The 18,083-nt window shown below is 41.1% G+C and overlaps 1 protein-coding gene across 2 annotated transcripts in view; it reads right to left on the bottom strand.

Moving 5' to 3' along the window:
* The window catches only part of CKMT2 (creatine kinase, mitochondrial 2), a 33,824-nt gene continuing 21,921 nt past the window's right edge, over nt 6,181-18,083 (bottom strand). The window contains exons 4-10 of one of the 2 annotated variants that reach the window (XM_021082288.1): nt 16,595-16,690; nt 15,930-16,151; nt 13,892-13,977; nt 12,573-12,696; nt 11,397-11,531; nt 9,395-9,520; nt 6,181-6,443 (exon numbers count right to left, since the gene is read on the bottom strand). In XM_021082288.1, the coding sequence (XP_020937947.1) occupies nt 6,324-6,443; nt 9,395-9,520; nt 11,397-11,531; nt 12,573-12,696; nt 13,892-13,977; nt 15,930-16,151; nt 16,595-16,690 (909 nt within the window). In that variant the 3' untranslated portion in view covers nt 6,181-6,323. 2 annotated transcript variants of the gene reach the window in all.

Raw genomic sequence — 18,083 nt, 5'->3', positions numbered from 1 at the left:
AAGGCTCCTGGGTAATAGAATTATGAGTTCCTTTTTTCTTCTTTAACTATTACTTTACAAATTTTCTTTAATGAACATGTTCTTTAAAATCATTATTATAGTGTTTTTTAATCCACGCAAGTTTTGCAACAGCGCATAAGAATTTCCAATTATATATAGATTCATAGAAATACATACCTTTAAAAGTCTTGTTTTACAGGTTAATAAATGAAGAGTCAGAGAAGTTAAATAACTGCCATAGGACACACTGCTAGTAACACAGTTTTTTTCCCTGACGTGGACAGACAGATGGCCCTATATTTTTAGTTTTTCATTTGACTGTTGGTTTTCTCACTCAATAACAAAGTTACAAGCAGTATCTGAACTCTCAACAGAAGAAACCCATTATAGGAAGTTGCTTGAGGTTGCTAAGCAATAAGGAATAGAAATAACATGAAGTTTGTGTTCCCTCCTGAAAAAAAAAAAAAAAAAAACGAAAAAAAAAAAAAACTTGAATCTTTTTCTTACTCTTTGAACGTAAAAAAAGAATAGCACTGGAAACATTAATCAATCACAAGAATGATGGGGCCTTCTGACGCTCATCTCACCCCCTTCTGGTGTGGCTCTCAAGTTTGAGTTCTTAATCATGCTTTTTAAAGGTTAGAGTGTTAAGAGCTTCAAATGAATACTTAAACCTAAATTACAAGTGATATGATTTGCAAGCTCTCCTCTCTGACATGTGTACTTCCTTCCCTCCTTCTTTGTCTGAGGAAAGCTGCCTGGTATGTATGGGTCTTAGACTGTTCCTTCCAGGGGGACAGTGGGAGGTCTGTAATTAAAAATGGATTTCTATAAAATAGGGTAGGTCAAGAAAAAGCATTTTTTAGTATCTACTGTCTACCAATACCTTGTTAAAGAGTAGATATATCACCTGGCCATTCAGCAGGTTGGGGATCCAGTGTTGTCACTGCTGTGGTTCTGCTCGCTACTGTGGCACAGGTTTGTTATCTGGCCTAGGGATTTCCACATGCTGCAGGCTTGGCCAAAACTTTTTTTAAAAGCCAGTCTATTAAAAAAATAGAAAAATTCATATTTGACCTTTTAATCAAAAAGGTCATCTTGATTCTCTTGTTTACATGTACTTTATTATTTAAGAAGCAGTTCTTAAGTTTAAGAAGCAGATTGTTACCCATGTATAACTTCTCTTTCTTATTACAAAATCACTCATCAATTTGAATTTAGGAAGTGTGATGTGTGGAGCACAAAACCTTTTCAAAATAATTATAGCCACTATTAGTAAGCATCTTATGCTTTAAATCTTCCTAAATAGTTATGACTGGTCATACTCATGATATACTTAACGCTCATGAACAGTAATACTCATTTACAGCTGGGGAAAACTAAGATGCAGAACTAGCTTAACTAACATTAAGTTTGTCAAAACTATATCCAGGATTTAAAATGTTTGTTCCCTTTCCTGAACTCATGGTCATGTCACCTTCCTGTGATTGCCTAATATTTCATTTTATTATTTGCCAGGCTTGTATTAAAATAAGCATTGATTCTTGGCAAATTCTTTCCTAATTTCATATTCTGCTGAATCTCACAGTAAAGTCCTATTTGAAGATGGATGGACTCCCCACCCCACCTCCCACTCATGATGAATACATTCCTAGAAAAGATAAAAAACAGGTGCCCCATTGGCATATAAAAGTGCTAGTATCTAAAAAGAGGGGGAAATGACATCTCAGCAGTATAAGGAGAAAATCTGGAATCAGAGAGAGAATGATTATTTAATTTCTATTTAAAAAAAACAGGATAGAAAAAGACAAAAAAATCAACCTCCGTTTTAATTAAGCTAAACCAATAGGCCACTTAAATGAATGTCGAAGATATGCCAGGAGTGTGTTGAATAGAACATGTTACTTAAAACCTTTAATAACCAAAACTTTTTACCTGTCTACAGAGAGAGATGTGATTTCACTGTCGACCAAATTGTTGTTATGTGAATAAAATGCATAAAGACTTGAAAACCAAGCCTCTTCTACTCATTAAAGTCTTCTAGTGCTTCATTAATTTTAATGGTATAATCTAGTTCTGATTGAAGTGCACCTGAATGCAGTTAGTGCCTCATCAGAACTGATGAGTTCCAAGTAATTCAGTCCATGTCTGCAGAGTGATCACCAAGTACGTGTCTCTATTTACATCTACTCTATGCCTATTTGCCCGTGTCTGCAACAGCACAGCTTCTGCATTCCAGGAGCCCAGCATCTTCCTTTTTTACCTCACCTACACTATTTTAAAAAGATCCCTATTTACGGAGCTGCTTGTATACTAACAACTGAGTTTTGTACAAACGACAAAAAAGGATTTTGTAGAGACACCAAAATACTGCATTTCTTCCCCAAATCTTCACATTGAATACAGGTAAGAGCCTATATGAGTCAAATGCATTTTTTGAAAAGTAGGGAGCCTGATGTATATGTTAAAAAGTAAAAGAATATCGTTTTGCATTTCCTCTGTAACCCTGTTTCATAAAACTAATTTTTTGAAAAATTTCTTAAACCTTCTTTTTAGAATTCCATAATTGTATCTCTCAAACCAGATTTACTCATTGTCAAATACAGGTTTTGCTTACAAGTTGAAAACACAATTATTTATGGTGCACCTCTTTCATCCTTGACCTCCAGCATGGATTTATTTTCAAGGCACTAAGATAAGTGACTCATTGAATATATGGATCCAAAGCAAGAAATTCAGATAATCTAACCCCACCCCCATCCTAGGAACTAACTAAAGAGGATTTGGACCTCAGCAGCAGCTGATAGGATGAAGAAGGCCCCTTGTACCAAATGTGATCTCTCTAGCCCATTTTTTAGGTTCCATGATAACCATTTGCCTTCTCTTTGCCTAGGTTTCTTACAGAAAGGAGAAAACGTAGTTAATTTGGCTTCCTTTTCTGAATCATCTGATTCTAGTCTTGCAGTTCTTAGTTGTACATCCCAGGTCTTCCAGATTTAGTCTTCCAGATGGCTAATCCCCACACGTGTAGATTTTTCTAGTTTAATCCTAGGCAGTTTTATTTACTTTCTCTCTTTTTTGATGGTTTTGAGGCTCCTTCATATATGTACTAGTCCCCTATAAAATTTTAAAGCCTTGTATGGTTCCCTACACATATGAGAAAGAGAATAAATACTTCTAATGTAAAGAATCACTACCTCGATTAATGGACTAAATGCAGTAAATATTCCATAATCTGTACCAAAGTTTTCCTTCACTAAAATTAACAGCAACTCTGGATCCTTTCACATTAAAACAATTAGGCTTGATCAACTTTGAATGTAAAAAAGTTGTTATGAAATATTTTTGACATTGAAAAAGGAGTAAGCGACTTCTTATGCCTGGGAACCAGAAGGTGAGAAGAGGAACCGTCCTTGTGAAAGGGGTAATCATGGAAATCAGAAGACAATAGAACAAAATATTTGGAAACAAAAGAAAGGGGAAAGGAGAGGATTTAATGTTTATTGAGCCAGCTAATTAGATCTATGTCTTCCAAAATGTTTCATCCCATTCATGTGCTGTAAAATCAATTTAGGTGACCCCAATCAACATTTTTTAAATATGAGAGAATGAGTTAATATAGAATAGAAAAATATCAGAGTGCATCTCACATAGGTAACTATTATTACTTCAAACATTTATTGGGTTTTACATACATACATAAAGACACTCAATTGCTTACCTGGGTGCTGGGTTCTAATACAAAATATATTTTTTCCTATAAATTACAGTGAAAGAAAAAAAATGTAAGTTATTGCCTTATATTATTTAATCATCATAAAAACTTTGTAAGGCAAATTGTCTCCATTTTACAAATGAAACCAAGACTTAATTATAGAGTTAAATAATTTGCCCTTGGTCATACAGCCAGTTAGTGGCTGAGCTTCAATTTAAGGCAAATCTTTTAACCTCAAAACAATTTCTTCTGGCTGCTTTCCTAACATGCTCTTACATGATCTTTGGCCTGCAGAACAGCCAGTTCTGCATAAGCAGACATACTGCGGCAGTGCAAAAGTCAAAGAGAAGGACCAAGGAAGAGAGCTAGAATGGTTTCCTGGCCAGCAAAGCCTGCTCTAGCTGCACTCTGCCCCAGAAACAAGAAATACAGCAAACTTTAAAAGTACCATAACGCTAACCATACTCTGTTCCCATCCCTGCTCAACAAATATTGATTGGAGGAGACCTTAATAAACAGAAACCATTTATACACTATGACTGCTTTGGCTAAAAGGGCATTCAGTTAGAAATCTAACAGTGAAGTCTTTTTATCTTTCAATTGACTTATCTTTTACACCACAGATCTTTTATTTTCACTGTAGCATTGTCAATGTGTTTGTTTCTCATAGAAAAAGAACCTACAAGTTCTGCAAACAGGATTATAGCATTCACATATTTGGCAATATTTGTCAGCATGTGCTTCTCTCTAATCTCTTCATTTATGTGTCGGTTTCTTTAAATGTACAAACTTGCCTTCACTTACCACTTATCTCATCAGACCTTTCAGAAGAGGCATCATCAGTCCTGTTAGTCTGCCCTAAAGGATGGTTTTAAGGAATATTCAGAGATGGATTATTATCATATTATAAAAGTGATTCTTTTTTATTATTTAACAAAGGAATCCTTACGTAATACTTACAATGTGTTGAGCACTTCTAAGTGGACTTTACAAACATTACTTTTAGCCTCTCAACAACCCTATGAAGAAGGAATTATCACTATTCTCATTTATACAGAGGAACCTGAGGAACTCAGAGTCAAGCACTTAACATCATATGGTGGGAGAGCTGGGACTTGTACTCGAACAAAGGGCTGTAGAGTCAACATGCTTGACCACAACGTCCTCTCAACCCTCCATCCCTTGTCCCCAGAAAGCCAGTTACTGCCCAAGGTTCTGATCCCTCTTTTGTCAACAGGCATTTGTTGGCAGAACAGCCCTCCACCCCATCCCATTCAGGGTGTTTAGCACAATGTCCTGAATTCTGTGGGTGTAGTTTCCTCTTCTAAATTTCAACCACGTATCAGTTTGTCACTCAAAAATTGGTGTAGTGCTATTAGCACCAGCACAAATGTATTCTTTTTATACATTATTTTTCTCAATATAGCAGAAGGGAAGACTAGGTTTCTATTATAGCAGTGATCTATCTTCATTGTAGCATCTACAGTGCTCATTTATTCACAAAATGCAGAACTTGTTCACATTCCTGTTATTCAAGATAACAGTATTTTTCTCATTGTGTGGGGCAGTTTTAGAGTTAGAGAATTAGCTTCTCCCACCTTTTCTATCATGTCCCTTCAGATTATAGACATCACAGGATGGAAGGAAGAGAATAACAAGATTCGAGGTAAGCATCTGTGTGCTGAGGAAAGAATTCGGCTTTCAAAATTATACTAAATACATTTTCGGTATTTGAGACATCAAATTTTGGATTGCTTTTGAGAGACTGAATATACAAAAGGACAACAGTCAGACCATAAATGACAATGAAACTCTTGACGCTAACCTCTGCATCAACCAGTTCAAGAAGCCAAACCATAGTCTCTGAAGCAGTTGGCCCAGAGGCTGGGCTTGCTCAGTGACTTCCAGTTTCCCTCTTTTGCGCCCTAGCTTCCAATTCACGACCAACCTAAGAAAGCCAAATATGCTTCCCAAACCACTTACAAAGGATACCCTGCTGCTAGTCGGCCTGCCTCCAATTTCCGCCTACAGCCCACTCAGAGCACACCTGAGCATACGCCTTCTTTTGCCAGAAAGCTTTCCTATGCTTGCCTTCAAATTTCTGCCAGATTCCTGGAAGTGGTGGTGGTGGCTGACTCTCCTGCTACGGCAAGCCCTGAAAAGCCTTCATTTGTCCTCTTCTGCATAATCTTTAGTTCCACACATTCAAGAGATGAGTTTCCTCTTGCTCTACTGATTACATTAGTTTCTCATTTTTCTTTTCAATGGTATCTGTAGGGATTTGTTAAAGAGTTGATTACAATAGCATCTAGATAGTTGGAGGGTTTCTAAATTGGTGCCTAAGGGGTCTTACAAATATTAGCTTTATTGCCATCTTAAAATATTTTTACCACCTGCTACTTGTAATTGAATGTTTGCCCTTCTTTGTAGCATTAAAAAAAAAAAAAATCAAAGAAACAAACCAAAGATATTAAGGAGAGTTTTATTGTAAAGATAGACAGGACCTACAATTTTACATTTTTCCAAGTCTATAAAAACTCTCAGAGTAGAAATTGCTTTATGTCTGTCATCCAGCAGACAGATTATTTCAAACTGGGGGAGGGAAAGTTCACTTCCTGCTAAACTGGGGCAGAGGTGGCGGCACCTTAATATCTTGACCTCTCTCCAGCTTCTTTTCACAATCCACCAGGTAATTGACTCCATCGATGACTATCTGAACAAGCTCAACCTTTGACAGTGAAAAAGATGAAAGATTAATTTGCACCGAAGACACATACAAGGCTTTCATAAATAGGAACAATACTGGGACAAATGAGAACTCGCCATGTTAGACGGACTTGATAATGATTTCTTCTCATTATTTCCCTGAAGTTTTGTGGGGAGAGATAGTTATCATCAGAAATATGATGATATCTGATACAGGGTTTCTCTCAATCTTTCCTAAGATGGGTTACCACTCTGTGTGTGGGAAATTTTTTTAAAATACAAAACCCATTAGTGTGTATCTCAGACATTTTTTCCACAACAGTCTCTGCTATAAAATAACGGTTTGTTTAAAACCAAAACTTCACAGTGACACCCTTGTGATGTTCTTTGATCCAGAACTGAATTCTGACCCGCCACTAAGCTACCTGAGTACTAAATGTGCTATAGTTCAGATATTATCATTCACACAGTGAATGGCTTTCTGAAAATTCTTTAAACAAATGTTTGGCAATTAAACCCTGTTTTGCACTGTACGAGGCAAGTTGGCTACTTAAAGAACGTGGGTGAATTATATTAAGATATACTTTAAAGAGTTCCCCTTTAAAATTATTTTACTTACAAATAATTGGTGTTTCTTAAACTAGAGTACCCATCTACCTATGAATTTTTCCCTGGGAATTGCCTCCCAAATTTCTCACACTGCTCCTAAAGGGACCCAAACTAAGATAGTAAGTCATTACTAGTTCATTCCAGATGGCCCAAAAATACATGGTATAACTCCAGAACGGACAGCAATAATGGAAGAGATCATTAAGTGTCAGAGCTAAACATACTTCAGGCATGATGGAGTCTAGTACCCTCCCCGGTTCTTTTCTTGCATAAGGAAACTGAGGCCCTAAGAGAGGGTTGAGTCAGAAAGACAGTCATCACTGAGAAAAGAAACAAGTATTTTCTACTCATCTGACTGCCCTTCTTCCAGTATGAATGAGTGTGTAGTGAGATGGGTCTCTCATTCACTGCCAGTGGATCTCTCTTGGGATAAACCTTCTGGTAGGAAACATGGTCATAAGTAAGGGACCCCTCATCTTTAATTCAGGAATCCCTTTCCTAGAAATATATCCTAACTAAATAATCAGAGTTGTAATTAGAGTTATGCATAGAGAGGAGCAAACAAAATATCAAATAACCAGATATATTAAATAGACAAAGAACTACTTTTAGTATGCTGTCATTAAATACTGTGTTCCAAAGAATATTTAATATTGTAGGAAAATGCCCATGTTATAATATATTGGGAAAATCTGTGTTATGTCAAATATATGCTATAACACTAAATTTTGTGAAAAACATTTTTTGAGTAATTCTATGAATGGAAGGCAGTTTAGAATAATGTTGACGATGGTTATCTCAGGGTTGTTAGGCTAAAAAAGTGGTTTTATTTTTAATACTTTTAAAAACGTTTCTACCTTTTATAATGATCACCTGCTATAGTTTTCTAAAAGTGGTAACTACCTTGCTTTCCAGTAATAAAAATCTAGTTAATATTAGAAGCTGACAGGGCTATGCCCCATATTTTCCTTATTCACTTCACCACACATTTTCCCAACAAATGCCAGGAGGTATGGTAGATAGAGCTGCTTCTTCCTCAAGTACTTTATCAGAGCTAGTAGCACTTAGGCCAATTTAACTGTTTTGAGTGTTTTTGCCTTTCCTTTCCTCAGTTCACCGGGAGGGGTACCAACCTGCAATTAAATATGCAAAAGATGGCAAGGAAGAAGAGCAGGCACCAATAATTCAGATTTAATAACCACCCACTGAGTTAATAAGAGTTGTATAAGAGGCCTTTAAACTAATGATGAGCCCAATACATTCAATGGGATCTCATCCAGATAAGTTGGCATGACTTACTGAGATGAGCACAATCTTACACACGCACACCTAGTACACACCTGAATTGCCATCTGTAGCTCTACACATAACATTTTACAAATATCAAGTATCTAAAAATGCCCGAGTATAATGCCTTTTGCAGCAACGTGGATGGAACTAAATACTCTCCTACTGAGTGAAGTAAGTCAGAAAGAGAAAGACAAATACCATAGGATATCACATATATCTGGAGTCTAATATATGGCACAAGTAAACCTTTCCACAGAAAAGAAACTCATGGACTTGGAGAACAGATTTGTGGTTGCCAAGGGGGTGTGGAAGGAGTGGGGTGGACTGGGAATCTGGGGTTACAGATGCAAACTGTTCCTTTGGAGTGGATAAGCAATGAGATCCTGCTGTATAGCACAGGGAACTATATCCAGCCACTTATGATGGAGCATGATGGAAGATAATGTGAGAAAAAGAATATGTACATGTGTGTATGACTGGGTCACTTTGCTGTGCAGTAGAAATTGACAGAACACTGTAAATCAACCATAATGGAAAAAATAAAAATCACTTTAAAAATTAAAGAAAACAAGCCTATAATGGAAAAAATAAAATTCATCTTAAAAAAATAAAATAAAATAAAAATACCCAAGTGAAGATGACAGTATGTGACCTTCACCAAAGGAAATTCTGAATCAAGAGAAACTCCGTTACTTTACCAGCCTTGGAAAGGGAAAGATAGCACACACGCTCTCTGACTTCACGGTGATAAAAGACTGCCATCCTTCAGCATGACAGAGCTCCTGCTGCTGACGGATCCTGGAAGAGCTCTCAGGGGCAGGCAAGGGACAACAGTCCCACGGTGAATTTCTTCACTTGCCTGTACATCCCCAGCTTATACCATGCTCACCTTCAGGTGGTGATTTCCTGAGGAAGACTAGTACTGCAGAATGAAGAAATGCTAACATGACTCAGGACTTAATGGGCAAAGAGGAGGTCTTGAATTTTGTGTGCAAGGAAAGGCTGTTGAGGTTACTTCTTTTTGTCTTAGGCTGCTTTTGTTGGTTCATGTTCAGAGAGTGAGAGAGCCATTACCTCTGATCGACCAATTCGGTCTATGTTGGAAATATCATACACGTCTGCCACTGCTGCAGTGTCCACACCACCTGTACCACGCTTCTGGAGTCTTAGGTTCTCCAGGATCTTAGAAAATCGCGGATCCTGGGACAAAGGATAGGATTTAGTGTCATAAGATGTAATACTGATGCATTATTGGCACACTCAGACATATAAGGATAAGTAACAACAGTTGATATTTATTTATTTTCTTGCTTTTCAGGGTTGCACCCACGGTATACGGAGGTTCCCAGGCTAGAGGTCGAATGGGAGTTACAGCTGCCAGCCTTTGCCTCAGCCACAGCAACACGGGATCCGAGCTGCACCTGAGACCTACACCACAGCTCATGACAATGCCAGATCCTTAACCGACTGAGCGAGGCCAGGGATCAAATCCACAACCTCAAGGTTCCTGGTCAGATTTGTTTCCCCTGCACCATGATGGGAACTCCCAACAGTTGATATTTATTAAGCATGTACCAGGGCCCTATGGTGGAACACTTAAGCCTTACAACAACCCCATGAAGAAGGTATGGCTTTTACGCCTTCTTCACAGATGAGGAAACTAAGGCTCAGAGGAATTAACTTGCCTAAAAGTAGACTGAACACAGTTAGAAGGGAACAGAGCCATTATTAACCCCTTCTTCTTTTTCTTCTTCTTCTTTCTTTTTTTTTTTTTTTGGTCTTTTTAGGGCCACATTCATGGCATATGGAAGTTCCCAGGCTAGAGGTCAAATCAGAGTTGCAGTTGCCAGCCTATACCATGGCCACAGCAATGCCAGATCCGAGCTGCATCTACAACCTATGCCGCAGCTTGCTGCAATGCCAGATCCTTAACCCACTGAGTGAGGCCAGAGATCGAACCTACATTCTTAAGGATACTAGTCAGGATCTTAACCCTCTGATCCACAAGAGAACCCCTGTCACTAACTTCTACACCCTTTTTTTGGCATGTGGATGCCAGCTTTGGTGAGTTTTGATTCATCTATATAAACGTTGTTACTGATCTGATTAAAATTGTGACATTAAATAACTTCAAAGAATTTTCTTAGTATTGGAGTTTTGAATAACAGATATTATTATGCGATAAGCACATTTTCTAAAATTGTTTTAAAGAATTTGATTCATTTGGTGTGCTGTGACAGAAACTATTAGCTGCCCACTGGAATCCCTCTCCTATTCCACAGATGAACTGAGGAAGTTAACAACTGGTAGGTTCTTTCGATGAACAAGCAGAAGTGGCGTGTGCCACTGCCAGGCCTAGACCTTAAATCTTTTTTCTTTTTTTTTTGCCGTGCCCATGACATATGGAGGGAGGTTCCTGAGTCAGGGATCAAACCTACGCCACAGCAGTAACTAGAGCCACAGCAGTGGCTTAACCTGCTGAGCCACCAGAAAACCCCCATAGAACTCAAATCTTTCTATGGACATACCTGCATGCTCTCTTTCCTTCCACAAGCTAGAACATGAGACCTGACTGTGACCATACAAAGGGGACAGTGCCCTGAGACCATAGTCCTCCAAGTGTAGCTCCCTGGCCAGCAGCAGCAGCAGCACCTGGAAACTTGTTAGAAATGCAAATTCTGCAGGTGGGGCCAGCAATCAGTGTTTGCACAAGCCTCCAGGTGACTTTGCTGCAGGCTCAAGTCTGAGAACCTCTGTCCTAGGAGAGAGAGAGGAGATGGAAGGCAAGCCAGGGAGCAGGGCAGGGCAGGGCAGCCCGCCTATCTATCCCAACCTGGAAGGTGAAAAACTTGAACTTCTTGTTCTTGAAGCCACATCCCTTTCTTAAAGCCCCATTCACCTCTCACCCTAAGGTACAAGTGTTTTTGAAGCAAACAACCCTTTCTTCTCACTTTCTATTATCCGTGCAGAGAGTAAGGGTCAAGGAATGGGCTGTGACATTTCTCCCACTGCAGAGCAGTCCCATCTGAACTGATCCTGGTGGAACCCAACAGGGCCACCAGCCACATGACATTACCTTGCTGAGTTTTGGGATCCTGACATGGACCCCAGCTCGTAATCCCGTGCCGAGGTTCGAGGGACAGGTCAGAATGTACCCGAGGCGCTCATTCCACATGAACTCCCAGCCTCGTTCTTGGATTAGACGTTCTACCTACAACAGGGAACAAACGGCAAAGTTCTCAGCTACCCAGTCACTCAGCACATCCCAAACACCAGGGAGAGACCTGTGTGCTATATGTTTGCCATGAATGAAGTTTAGGTAAATTTACAGGACTTCTCTTTCGGTAGAAAGGAAAAAGGAAAGCTGTCTTTCAGTTCTTTTTTTATGAATGTTTTTAAATTTCTTTTTTATTGAAAGAAAGATTCTTCAAAATCTAGAGCACGTAACAATTGTCAAAAGCTTCACATGCACAATTTCATACAATCCCATGATAACCCTTTCACCTCCCCAACCCCTTTGCTGCCCCTTCCCCTCCCATGGTAACCCCTAGTTTGTTCTTTTTGTCTGTGACTCTGCTTCTTTGTTGTTTTACTCACTAGTTTGTTGCAATTTTTGGATTCCCCAGCTAAGTGACATCACACAGAATTTGTCTTTCTCTGACATTTCACTTAGCATAATGCGCTCCAAGTCCTCCATGTTGCTGCAAATGGCAAAATTCCATCCTTTCACCCTATAATACTTGTTTAACAGAAAATTAAACCTCTCCTATCAGAATATTAAAATGGTCCAATTAAATTAGAAGAACAATGTAAAACATTGATCACAGTACCTAGCCCACAATAAACTCAATAAATGCCAGCTGTTATTGTTTTCCACCTGAGCATAGTAGGAGAATATAGGAATTCTCAGCAAGTATGGCTGTGGGCAGGTTCTTATGAACACAGGAGTATGCTATATTGTCTCTGCTTAGAACAGCCAAGAGCTCTGTTAAAGAAATCAGAAAATAACTAATGATCCACAGAAGTCTCCACCATTTTGCACTGGGGAGGAAAGCAGAGGAGCTTGCTAATAACAAAAGAAAGTCATCTATTTTTTGAAGTACTACCCTGGAATTCCCATCCCAAAAGGGTACCACGATCCCCAGAAAAAATTAGCCCATCTTGGAAGTCACTGTAGTGTCTTCCTGCAAGAATAAAGAATAAAGGATATTTTATCTTAGCGAATATTCAGAAATCTCTGATGACATCTTACCTCCTTGAGTCCTCGACAGAATCGCTCAAATACTCTTTTCATATTGCCTCCTTTCTCCATAGAGATTACCCTGGTGTGGTCTTCCTCATTAATCCAGATGAGAAATGTCTTGTCATAATTGTGCCTAATGAAGAGAGAAATATGGTGCCGAGTGTTAATTACGTTGGTTTCAACACATGAAAATTCCCATTACCTCTGTAGCTTGATTGCCTCCTCATTTCCTTACATGGCCCTAATCTCTTAATTGTGCTGGAACAAGTACTGCAAAATAATGTTATCTTGACAGAATGAAGAGTAAGACCAAGGATGTCATGTTTTTGCCCAAAGAGAACATAATCTCCCTTGTTCCTTAGACTAGGATGATAATTCAACCATGATAACATTTGGCTTTGAAGCTAACAAGAGTGTTTTGTCTCCTAATAGATTGGAACAAAATCTTGCAGCCCTTAAAAATATGATTTTAGGAGTTCCCATTGTGGCGCAGTGGTTAATGAATCCAATTAGGAACCATGAGGTTGTGGGTTCGGTCCCTGGCCTCGCTCAGTGGGTTAAGGATCTGGCATTGCCGTGAGCTGTGGTGTAGGTTGCAGATGCGGCTCAGATCTGGCATTGCTGTGGCTCCGGCGTAGGCTGGCGGCTACAGCTCCGATTTGACCCCTAGCCTGGGAACCTCCATATGCCGCGGGAGTGGCCCAAGAAATAGCAAAAAGACAAAAAAAAAAAAAAATATATATATATATATATATATGATTTTACCTGCATCCCAACACCTTTGGGCTGCAGAAGATTTCACATGTTTGCTGTATAGATCCTGCCTATCTGCCCTCACTGAGCAGCTGCTCCCAAACATTTTGATCTGGGCTCTTCTGGGTAGTGTCACAATAAACTATCGAGGTACAGGGATCAAAGTAGCTTGAGGACTCAGGGTCAAGACAAAATATGTGTACACTCAATAGTCACTCTTCCTCATAGGGTTTTGCTTACATTCTCAGTATTTATTTTTCATGTTCTGCTCTTTTGTTTTAATGTCATGAAACAGATCCTCTGTGAGTTCGAATAGTATGAAGCTAACTTTTCTTAAAAATAGTCTTTTTTCTCATGCATAATTCATGCAAAACAGCAAATATTCCTGCACATCTTGGAAACATCACTCTATTTATACCACACACACACCAATTTCTAAGTAGTCTCTCTTCTCCATTTAGCTCAAGCTGGGCATGCTGTCAAGCGCAGAACACAGCAACTTCAGGTTAGGACAAGCGATGATCTGAAGGAGAACATCTGCACACACTGCAAATGTGAAAACGCTGTGTCCATACCAGATTCCCCTGGCATCTGGCCAGTCACGGGCCATCCCAGCACAAGTTAGTAAAGGGGATACTGGCTTATCAAACAGAAAGTGGTCCTGCAGGCCAAAAAGGACAAAGCAGCAAGGAGAAACTGATGAGATCAGAGACAATGCCAAGTGCCAGGTGGCCAAGTTTCAACTCACTAATAGTGGCTAAAGTCCCTCAGGCAGTGGTTCTCAGCCTTGGCTCCCTGCTATAATAACCTGAGAGCTTTAAAAAAAAATTCTAGTGCCCAGTTCCCATCTCTCAGAGATTCTGACTCGTTATGGGGTGCAGCCTGGACATCAGTCTTTTTGGGTGATTCTCGTGGACAGCTAACGTTGCAAACCACTGGCTGAGCCCAGATGGAAATCCTTCATCACCATGGAGACTGTCAACCCCACCAGTGCCAACCCCACGCAATGGCAGGGTGGGCAGTGAGTGGGGGGTACTATCCTGAAAAGTATTTTACAGAGATGCAGTCTCCACATTTCCAAGTGCTGTTGGTTTATTTATTATTATTATTATTATTCCTTTCATTAAAAAGTATTAGAGATATAAACTGAGTTGGAGTTTCCGTTGTGGCTCAGCAGTTAATGAATGCGACTAGCATCCATGAGGACGCGGGTTTGATCCCTAATCTCACTCAGTGGGTTGCCATGAGCTGTGGTGTAGGTCGCAGACGTAGCGTGGATACTGTGTTGCTGTGGCTGTGGCACAGGCCGGCGGCTACAGCTCCGATGGGACCCCTAGCCTGGAAACCTCCATATGCCATGGGTGTGGCCCTAAAAAGGATAAAAAATAAAATAAAATAAGTTGTGAATAAAATTGTTCCCATTCATGTAATGTTCACTATGTGCCAGGCTCTAGCTATGGATTTTTAAACTTTTATTTCCTTTAATCCTCACAACACCACTCCGAGGTAAATGTGATCATTCTATTTGATAGGAAAAGAAAACTGAGAACACAGACAGCAAACAGCCCATCACACAGGTAGGAAATGGCAGAGCTTCTTACAAACCTAGATTGTCTAAGTCCCAAATACGCCTCTAATTACAATATACTATTCTATATTGTAGTATAGAGTACAAAAATCAAAATCAAATGTATGGATCAAAATCAATGCCCAGAGCCTGACCTTTTTCTTAGCATGTGTACACAATGAGAACATGCATATGGATACCATATATTCAAATATATTACACGGATGTCAGAAATCAAGAGGACACAGGAAGGGGAGTCCTTCAACAATCTCTAAGTGGAGGAGGTCAGAGACCTGAGCCAGGACAGGCTGATGGCTGTCATTTCCCAGGAAATGGGGTATCCCCTAAGCCAGAACCAGAAGTGTCTCCTTGAGGAAGAGGAGGGCTTAGTTCTGAACCAGGAGACTGAGGCCTCTAGATCATGTGGATGGCCCATCTGATTTGGCAACGGGGCATATTTTGTGGCACTGCATCTTCTGAAATGACCGAGATGTGTTTCTGCTGTTCCTTGGGGTTTAAAGCTACTTTTGAAAAATGCCATTCTGTTGTAACTGTGCTACAGGGAAACTGAAGAAGGGACTTGGGGTTTGTCTACCCTTGTGTTAGAGTGAGGCCATGGAGAACCTAAGGAGGCAGCAGGAATCCCGGAGGCTGGCCCCTCCTGGAGGGGCCAGGGCAGGTCTTCTACCTGGATAATTCCCTTCCCAGATTTTCCTAGCTTCCCAGACTTTGAGTGTGGTAATGGACACCATCCAGGCATAGACAGGATTTTTCACACCCAATTGTTTCCATTTATCAACAAGCCAGGGGATCCTCCAAATCCATCCTCCACCCCCCACCATACTTTTTCCTCTGCAGACTTTATCCGTCTCTACTTCTGACCTAAAGCTATATGGCCTGCTCTTCTTTCTTTACACTGACCAGGCTGAAGCCCCAGCAAGCTCCCAACCAGCGCAGGGGCCCGGGCTGGGGGAGAGGCCACACCGCGCGGATCAGGGCTCTCTCTGCACAGCCCAGCCCAGGGCAGCCCAGGGTGTTTGACTCACGTCGATGAGCCGCTGCTGGTCCTGCTCCGTCATCTCGGACAGCTTGTAGTAACGGCCGGCCAGGTCCCCCTTGAGGCCTTCCAGGGCCGTGATGGCCACGTTCTCCACCTCCCTCCGCTCGGCCCGGGTACAGGCGGGCGGCAGGCTCAGCCCGCGGATGCTGCGGCCCGTGCGCACCCGAGACGACAGCACGTAGCGCTCGTCGAACTGCCCCTGGGTGATCTGCCGAGCAAAGCCTGGGGTCACCGTGGCGCCACGGCCACAGTGGCCTCCAGCCTTCGGGTCTGAGGGCCCTATGGCACTGAGCACGTGTGCACGCTGCACACATTCTGGAACTCTGGGGGCAGGAGTCTTAGAGAGAAGTCTAGGGAGGAGCTACTTTACACAGCGCTGCCTGCAGTTCTTTTACCACCCACTAGGTTTGAAGTGAAAAAGGAATTGTTTTATGAAAGGTTTAAAATTCTCAATGACCGCTACACCCCTGGTGGTACAAAGTAAGAAAAACAGACTTCGGGACCTTCCTGACCATCTCCGTGGCCCTCCAGGGAGCCTGCTGTGCCAGGGCCATCACAGGGCTTTCAAAGGCATCTGCCTTCTCTCAGGTGCTCCTCCCCTTGAGCTCGGGAGCAGCTGCACCGGAAGGCACAGAGGCGGCTGGCGCCTACCTTGGATGCGTCCAGATCAGTGGGGTGCTTCATCACCCGAGGGTCGTAGCCATTGTGCCTCAGCTTGATGACTGGGTCAAAGAGGTCAGCAAACACCTGCAGGAGGGAAGATGCTCCTGTTTCCTCTGGAATTAAATTGGTTCATCATTTGCTTTTTATCTTTTTTTTTTTTTTTTTTTTCCCTTTTTAGGGCCACACCTATGGCATACGGAGGTTCCCAGGCTAGGAGTCTAATCAGAGCTACAGTTGCCTGCCACAGCCACAGCCACAGCCACACCAGATCTGAGCCGTGTCTGCAACCTATAACACAGCTCACGGCAATGCCGGATCCTTAACACACTGAGTGAGGCCAGGGATCAAACCCATAACCTCACGGTTTCTAGTCAGATTCGTTTCTGCTGTGCCACAACAGGAACTCCCTGCTCCCTTTTATCTTAAGAGCCAAATTTGATGCCTTCCTTCTCAAAAATTCTCAGTGCTACCATGCAGGAAAGAGCTGTGAGAGTGGACTGATGGCCAGTAATAATAACAGTTGTGGTAGACTTATACCAGAGGAAACTTCTCTAAGGCACCTTGACCCTTCGGAGAGGGCAGGGCTACAGAACTCTGTCATGGTAACCTTTTCCCTAGTGATTCTGCCAAGTTCACTGCCATCAGATGAAGTAGGAAAATCTTGTGTTAGAGGGAGTGGGATGAGACTGGGAATTTGGGGTTAGCAGATGCAAACTATTGCATTTGGAATGGATAAATAATGAGATCCTGCTGTATAGCCCTGGGAACTATATCTAATCACTTGTGATGGAACATGATCGTGGAGAATGTGAAAAAAAGAATGTATATAAACTGGGTCACTTTGCCATACAGCAGAAATTGACACAACATTTTAAATCAACTATAATAAAAAAGCTAAAAAAAAAAATTGAGGGGAGTTACCATTGTGACACAGTGGTAATGAACCTGACTAGTATCCATGAGGATGTGGGTTCGATCCCCGGTCTCACTCACTGGGATTAAGGATCCGGCATTGCTGTGAGCTGTGGTGTAGGTCAAAGACTCAGCTTGGATCCCGTGTTGCTGTGTACTGTGGTGCTGCCTGCACCAATTTGACCCCTAGCCTGGAACTGCCACATAACACAGACTCAGCCCCAAAAAAAGAAAAAAAAAAAAAAAAAAAAAGAGGGCTTTTCCCCAGAAGTTCTTGCTTTTGTGGGATAAAAGAAGCTGCCAGATCAGAAGCTAAGCAGTTCTGGGGTCAAAAGAGAAGGTCAGATTCTAAAGTTTTGCAACATAATAAACTAACTGCAAGGAAAGAAAACTGCACAGCAGCAATTAAGGCAAAGCAGGAACCTCTCACCCTGTGAGGACCTTCCACAGCCCAAACTACCTTGGGCGATACTTACTTTTTTAAAAAAGCAAAAACTTCAAAAAGAATATCCTCTAGGTCAAATAATGTTAAGAGAAGTCATAACAGAGCACCCTACAGCATTTG

The sequence above is a fragment of the Sus scrofa genome, chromosome 2 (genome assembly GCF_000003025.6).
Source record: "Sus scrofa isolate TJ Tabasco breed Duroc chromosome 2, Sscrofa11.1, whole genome shotgun sequence".
Classification (NCBI taxonomy): domain Eukaryota; kingdom Metazoa; phylum Chordata; class Mammalia; order Artiodactyla; family Suidae; genus Sus; species Sus scrofa.
Note: the sequence above shows the minus strand (reverse complement) of the source record. Positions and strands in the feature narration are given on the sequence as shown.